Raw genomic sequence first — 7515 nt, forward strand, 5'->3', positions numbered from 1 at the left:
CGAGAAAGAACAGAAGAGACAGAAAAGAAGTGGTTGAGCCTAGACAAGATCTTACTGACAAACCAAGAAAGAGAGAATGAAAGGGGGAGACGACGGACGAACGTGGCGAGGGACAGCGAGAGAGAGAGAGAAATAGATCGAGCAATGTAGATAGATAGGGAGATAGAGAGGGAAGAGGATGGAAGGCTGTAAGAGACACTTCTCTAGCACACTCTTCGTTCCCCCCTCGTAGTATCTCTGCTTGTTCATGTGCTCCTGCCTTCACATACGAAGTGTAGGATGAGGAGTTGAGAAACTGCAAAGAAGAGAAGTAAGATTCCAAGAGAGACCGTCTGTGTCTGTATGTCTGTTTTGATGTCGATTTTCCTCCTCCTTTCTTATCTTGCTTGTCTTTCAGAGCCCCGCTACTTCATCCTCTTCATCGTTGTCTACGGGGACTTCTCCTTCTACGTTTGGTGGGTCTACGAAGAGACTTCGATCGGATCATGAATCTTCAAGTGTATGTACACCTCATTCAACTGGAAGACTCAATACAGCTTCGACAGCAAGCTCCGGTGAAGATAAGGAAGGAGATCCTCTTCGAGATGTGCTTGACGCTTCTTCTTCTTCCTCTTGTTCANNTGATAAAGGGGCTTCCCCCCCACCCGCTGAGCCTACGGGGGGACTGAGTGATCTGATGGGAGGATACTCAGACGATGAAGAAGAAGAAACGGAGGAGAAAAAGAAGAAGGAAGAAGAAGGAGAGAAAGGGAAGGAAGAAGACGAAGAGACAGAGAAGAAGAAGGAGGAAGGAGAGAAAGAGAAGAAGGAAGAAGAGGAAGAGAAGGAAAAAGAAAAAGAGGAGAAGAAGAAAGATCGAGAGCTTCATGAATAAGAAGAAGAAGGGGACGATACAAAGGAAAAGAAGAGTGTAAAGAACACCGTAGGTAATAAGTAAGAAGGAAGAAAACGAAGAAGAAAAGAAGGATTTGAAAGATGTGTGAAGGATAGAAAGAAGGAGAAGAAGAGTTGCGACACGAGAGGCTCAGAACGTAAGGAAGAGAAGAAGAAGAAGCAAGAGCAAAGAAAGATTCCATTCAGGTTATATTCTATATATTGAACTCCTTTGCAAAAAGATTAACTTTCTCTTCTTCTTCTTACGAGATGTCTAAGGAGGTACATGCTTCAGGCATTTCTTTCTTGGGAAAGAGAGATCTCTTTTTCTTCGGTATTTGCTTATTATGACTGGACTAACGCCTTTCCTTCTTTTCTTCTCTCCTTCTTCTTTCTTTTCTTTTTTCCTTCTCTTTCGTTGTCTTCTCATTCTTTACTACAACTACCCAGGTGTCTCTACACCTACCATGGCATGCCTCTCTCTCTCTCTCGCTTGCGCCTCCTCTTCCTGCTGGGAGGCGTAGACGACTTCGGCTTTTACTCGGCAAAACGGATCTTCTTTGAAAGTGATCTAGGGCAACTGCCATGTGTCGTAGAACATTCACCCCCTAAGAGTGCGGATAGCATAGCATTTAGAGATGATCTGCAGACCTCCCTCTTCTTCTTCATCTTCTTTCGGAGTATGAGGCTGAGTCGTGATCACGGTGTATGTACACCAGAGCCGAGAAGAAGTAACTCTCTCTCTCCAACGACTCCTCCGTAGCGCACTTCTCACTAGCCACTTTAACTCGAAGCTGACTCGTTCCTTACTCAAAGCAGCCATAAGCAAAACAGATACAAATCTACTGAGATATAGGCAGAGAGAGAAGAGAAACAGATAGGTAGATAGGCGATGATCCAAGCTATGTATAAGATGAACATCCTTTCTTTCTCCTTGGATTGCTTACGTCCATCCTCCCCTTCAGGGATAGAAGGGGAGAGATCCTAGGGTGACTTCTACGACGTTTGCAGACTCTTCAGTGTGGAGATACACATACACCTTGTAGACATATCTCTCTCGATGAGGTAAGGCACGTAGCTACAAGAAGCGAATAAAGAAGTAGACGAGGAGGAAAAGCAGAAATAGAGTCGCAAGAAACACAGCGAGTTAATACACAAGAAGAAGACAGGAGAGAGATTTGTGTCTCTCCAGACATGTGAGCGAGCAAGACTTTCGGACGCCTAATGTGGTAGAGAAGAAGAAGAAGTTTTCCTTCTTCCTTGTCATACGCGCCCACATGATGCTGTATTAAAACTTCCACTAAGTATAAGAAAAGTATGTGAGGAGTCACGATAAACTGGAAAGCTCTTCTTTCTTTTCTCCTTCTTCTTCTCGTTTCTCCTATCTACTGGAATGCGACACATGAGGAAAAACGTAAGATGTCTTTCTTTCCTTTCTACCAAATGGTAAGTTTCTTATCACTTTTCCACCTTGCGAGCGAAATTGGGGCACCCGCCTCTCTCACTCGTTAGTTCTCCCCAACCCTATCCTCCTTTCTTTCTCTCTCTCCATGTATAGATATATGTGTGTAGGTGTACAGACAGGGGAAGTACAGTGTATATACAGCATAAGATAGATGGATGCACGTGTAGCGACAAGAAAAAGATTCTCTTTCGTGCCTTTAAAATGACCGGCCACACAAATGAAGTCGGGGTACTTCCGGCACACCAGTGAGAGAAGAAAGGAGAGGAGCACGAAGAAGAAAGTCTGAAGCGTGTGAAAGCTAAATACAGACAGGCGGGACAAGAAAGATTTCCTGGTAAGAAAACAATGGAGAAGAAGAGAAAGCAAGTTTGTGGCAAAGACTCCAATAGATTCAACAGTCTTTACGCAGGGTGAAACAACTCACACCCCATCATTGAATTAGAACCATAGAGAGAGATCAAGTCACAGATCTGTCTATGGAGGATCAAGAGGATTTCTTACAAGCTTTACGAACTCTTCTGCTTGCCACGGGGGGGAGATAGCTAGCTAGACAGCTACCTGAGGATCTTCGAAGAAAAAGAAGACATGCAGGAATCCTCTTGAGATGACTAGATTCACTTCAACTGTACATAGCATCTCTACATACAAATCTCTCCACATATAGATGTAGAGAGAGATACATATATATGTGAGAAGATATCGGCATTGTATGAGCGAGTGAAAGAGGGAGCTGTCGATATGTTCTCAGGCGGTAGGGAAGCTAGTGGTCTCTTTCGTCTTCTTTTTCTTCTTCTTCTTTTTGTCCGTATACTCTCACTCTTCTGCGATCTGACTGGAGTATGAAGGGCCAGAGGATGAAGATGAATCTGTCGCCCATTCAGTGTGTATTATCCTTATCTGTCCTTCCATACACCAAAGACATATGAAGAGTAGTTAGGAGGTCTTTGCGTCTGTGTCTCTCTCTCTTTCTTTGTGTGGTCATTATCTTCTGTATCCTAAGTAAGATCTATACAGATCTATACAGATTTTAGCTTTCTTTCACGTACTTGGACATCTGTGTATATCTGCATGTAGAAAGCTCTCGGTTCTAGTCTCTCCTTCTTCTTTTCTAGTCGATCCGTCTTCCGTTGTATCTCTTTTCGGCGTCTTAACTGCGCGGTCTCTACGTCTATCCTCTTTGACTACAGACAGCGCAAGAAAAAGAAAGTTCTTTTGCTCTTGCATGCAATGATGATAGGCCGTTCAATCGAAAGGGACAGTCCGTCTCTCGCTCTCTCGGTGTCTCTCTTTTCTTCCTATCTGTCAAGACCTCCGTTAGCCAGAGAGACAGATAAGATAGATCAACAGTTACGTCAGCAAGAAACATCGACGACGTAGCTTGGTAGCCGGGATAGTGTGTAACATAAAGAGAAGAAGAGACAATCGAGAAGATTCTTGGAGAGGGATCGAAGGTTAAGGGCATCTCTTTCTGGCCTTAGATTTTCTTCTTTTTCTTCTAGCTGGATGAATTTCTGTCTTTCTGTCCTGTAGTATTGTACTCACTACAACACTATGCCTTGTTCAGGTGTATGTACACCGCAAGTCATACTGCGAGATGTCTTTGCCTGTGTTGTTTTCTGGTCGGTGTTGTCGTCACTCTTGCCCAGTCACAAGTAAAAGGCGCCCTACTTCCCTCCACTCTTTTTCTCTTCGTATTATGAGAAGATTGCATGCTCTGTTTCGTCTACGACTTCATACGTTCCTTCACCCTTTCGTATAGCTGCCTCTTCGTCTTCCTTCTCATCGACCTTTTTCTTTCTTGCTTGAGAAAAGAACCCATTTGTACGGCCTCCTCTTCCTGTCTCCTCTTTCTCTAGTTCCATTACCACCTCTTTGTTCTTTCCATCGACTCTCTCCCCTCATTCAACACACGATCGCTTTCTTGTTCTCTCTCTACGTCACACTTCACTCTCTCTCTCCTTACCGTACGGATCTTTTCTTTTTCTTGTTGTTCTCCTTCGTCTGCCTTTTCATCTTTCCGATCCATCTCATTCCTTTTCTACCAGATGGATTCTTGAGGGACACTCTTTCCTCTTAGACCGATTGAATAAGAAAAGAAGTTGTCCTTGTCTCATTTGAACATCTCTCAAGGGTCTCTTTCTCATTTTCTCTCTCGGTACTAACTTTCTCTTCTCCGCAAGATTGTCCCCTTGTTTTCCTGTATCTCTCTTTCCATCTCTTTCACCTCTCTCTTTAGTTCGTTTTTCTTTCTGCTTCCTCATCTTCCTCGTGTATATACACCATGGCACCGAAGAAGAAGGAACAGCATGAGGAGAAGCTTCTCTTAGGAAGGTAAGAGCATAAGAGAAAAGGAAAGAAAGATACCCTCTGATAAGTGGCTTGAAAGAGAGATGGGTCTTCTCCGTTGTTGCCTTTCTTCTTCTTCTGTTCTCTCTTTCCTTTCTTCTCTCTCTCTGTTCTCTTATAGGAGTTTTTGTCTACTTGCATCGTTCACGTCTTTGTCAGGTCTCTCTTGTCGGTTCTGCTAATGCTCCAGCTATTTTCATTCCGTCCCTCTTTGTCTTCTTCTGTTGCTCTTTGAGGAGTTGCGGGGTGTGTCTATCTGAAGATGTATCTGCTCTTGACTCTCCTTCTTTCGTATCTCTTCTTTTCTTTCTTTATCTACTCTCCTGTCTTCCGTCATCTCCTCGCTCTCTCCAGCCTGGCTCTTCTTCTCTTGTTTAGTAAATAAATCTCTTTGTTTCTCTCTCTCTCTCTCAGTTCTTCTGCATAGGAGAAAGGCCTCTATGGTATCTCTCTGTGTGTATTCTCGTGTCTCTACATGACAGAGAGAATGTTGTCAACTCCTCTGCCCCTTCCTCTTCTTCATTTCTTCGCCTGGATCTTTCTTCTCTGTTCTCTTTCTCTACCTCCTCGTCTCCATCTTTCATTCCGCCTCTCTATCTTCTCTCTTGGCATTTTAATACAACAGAGAGACTACACCTACTTGCAATTCACCTGTCTACATGCATGCATGCATGCATTTCTGTCTGTATCTATCTATCTATCTATATACAGGTAGATATATCTACATGTGTACGGCAGTCATCATACGTATATATATATATATATCGGTGTATGGATTTCTCTTCTTGTTGCCTGTAGGGCAGATGCACTCTTGAGAGAGGAGCCTTCTGTCTCTTTTTTGCCCTCCTCCCTCTGTTGTGGTGTGTATTCTAGTATGACTCCTCTATTCTCTCTGTGAGCACCTCCGTGCACATCTACATCTATATCTATATATCTATATCTATATATCTATATACATACATGTATGTCTATACATGTGTACGTGTATGTATATACATATACATCCACACATCTGTATGAGTATATCTCAGCATACTCATGAGAACATACATATATCTATATGTGTATATATAGATAGATAGATATAGATCTGTATGGATGCCTATCTGCAATGTGTTATTTCAGCTGGAGAAGAGGGGGTATTCCTTTCCTTGTAACCTCGGTAGATTCTTTGTCTTTGTATCTTTTCTCCTCGGTCTCTTCTTGTAATCCTTTCACAGGCCTAAGAATACGTTGAAGATGGGGCTGGTCGGTTTGCCGAATGTGGGGAAGAGCACGACGTTCAATCTTCTCTCCAAGCAATCCGTCCCTGCTGAGAATTATCCTTTCTGCACAATCGATCCGCATGAAGCTCGTATGAATGGTAAGAAGACACACACACAAAGAAAGAAAGAAAGAAAAAGAAAGAAAGAAAGAGAAAGAAAGAAAGAAGAGAATAAGCAGCTTGAGAGGTCTTGAATAGGTCTCTCCGAGGACGTGGGAGCCTTGTCTATCTGTATGTGTGTGTATACCTACTGCCCCACAAGAAGTAGAAGAAGAAGGAGAAGCTTGTGTTGCACAGACTCCAGAGAGGAGTAGAAAGATGCAGGGCCGTGGCTAAGCTTTCTCTTTCTTCTTACTTTTTTCTTTTCACCCCGCCGTCTCTTTCTTCTTTTTCTTCTTTGTGAAGGTCATTCTTTCATCACATGGGGCGTCCTTCATTCCTGGGTAGAAAATGTCAGTCCCCCTTCTGTGTAGACAAATCAATCGATCGACTGTTGAGAAGCGCATGCAAAGAAAAATCCATCCATCCACCCTACCAACACACACACACACATATCGATAAAACTCAGCAGTGGATTTGCTTCTTCTTGCTATTCTTCTTCTTCTTCTACTCACCCACCTCCTCCGGCCCTTCTTCTTCTTTCTTCTCTTTATCTATCTGGCAATGCCTCCTTTGGTTTCTCTTCTTCTTCGTCTTTACAAGGCTTCACTTCTCTCTTTCCTATAGAAGGAAGGAAGCCTTCGAGGAAGAAAAAGAACAAGAGCAAGACGTATGGAACTTCTTCAAGTAGATTGGTGAACAAAGTGTCTAGACACCTCATACTTAAAGAGAAAAAGAAGAAAAGTTGAATGTCTTTCCTTTCTTTCTCTCTCACTCTTCCTTTTTCACTCTTTCTTTCTCTTTCTTTCTTTTTCTTTCTTTCTTTGTTGTTTGCCTTTAGTTCCGGATGATCGCTTTAAGTGGTTATGTCAGCATTTTCGTCCCAAGAGTGAAGTCTCCGCAACTTTAGCTATCTTCGATATTGCTGGTCTGGTCCCGGGCGCTCATAAAGGAGAAGGCCTAGGCAATGCTTTTCTTTCTCATATCCAGGCTGTCGATGGTATCTATCATGTTGTAAGCTATCCATCCACCATGCGGTGGAAGTTCTTCTTTTCTTTCTTGCGATGAATGAAGTCGAGAGGCGGGGATCTCTCACTTCTCTACGATATCTCAATGGACTCAATGCATGCAGTGGCGGCCCTTCTTTCCACTCTATTCGTCGACCAAGATGGTTTCTATTCGTCTAGGCTAACTGTCTTTCTCTCTATATAGCATCTCTCTTTTCAACGACGTATCGATACATCTATCGATGTGTCCGTACCTGAGGAAAGAGACCCTCCCAGGGAGGTGTATGTACACCTGAGCTTCTCCCTTTGTTCGTAATCTCCTAGTATGATCATCTCCCTAAACCCCGTTCACAGCCAACCCCCCCCCTTCGCCAGCCCGTAGAGGAAGGAAGTGTAATAAAGATCTATTGCTTGGGCTTCTCTCTTTCTCTCTCTCTCTCTCTTCTTCTCACTCTTCTTCT

General features: G+C 43.3%; 2 protein-coding genes across 2 annotated transcripts; both read left to right on the forward strand.

Moving 5' to 3' along the window:
- Positions 1 to 131: 131 nt before the first annotated feature.
- Positions 132 to 1428, forward strand: CSUI_003289 (uncharacterized protein). The gene has a single exon (XM_068063487.1). It carries the CDS (start codon positions 677 to 679, stop codon positions 872 to 874), a length of 198 nt encoding a protein of 65 aa, XP_067924536.1. The 5' UTR covers positions 132 to 676; the 3' UTR covers positions 875 to 1428.
- Positions 1429 to 3678: 2250 nt separating this feature from the next.
- On the forward strand, positions 3679 to 7067 carry CSUI_003290 (gtp-binding protein; the record flags this gene model as incomplete). The annotated part of the gene is made up of 3 exons (XM_068063488.1): positions 3679 to 4669; positions 5905 to 6047; positions 6889 to 7067. Coding segments are annotated over exons 1-3 (372 nt in total), but the record flags the coding sequence as incomplete, so codon positions are not given.
- Positions 7068 to 7515: the final 448 nt, after the last annotated feature.

The sequence above is a fragment of the Cystoisospora suis genome (genome assembly GCF_002600585.1).
Source record: "Cystoisospora suis strain Wien I chromosome Unknown contig_1438, whole genome shotgun sequence".
In the NCBI taxonomy this organism is placed as follows: domain Eukaryota; phylum Apicomplexa; class Conoidasida; order Eucoccidiorida; family Sarcocystidae; genus Cystoisospora; species Cystoisospora suis.

Excerpts from the sequence above, each read along its gene's own strand:
- CSUI_003289 (XM_068063487.1), top strand. The coding sequence starts at position 677 with ATGGGAGGATACTCAGACGATGAAGAAGAAGAAACGGAGGAGAAAAAG.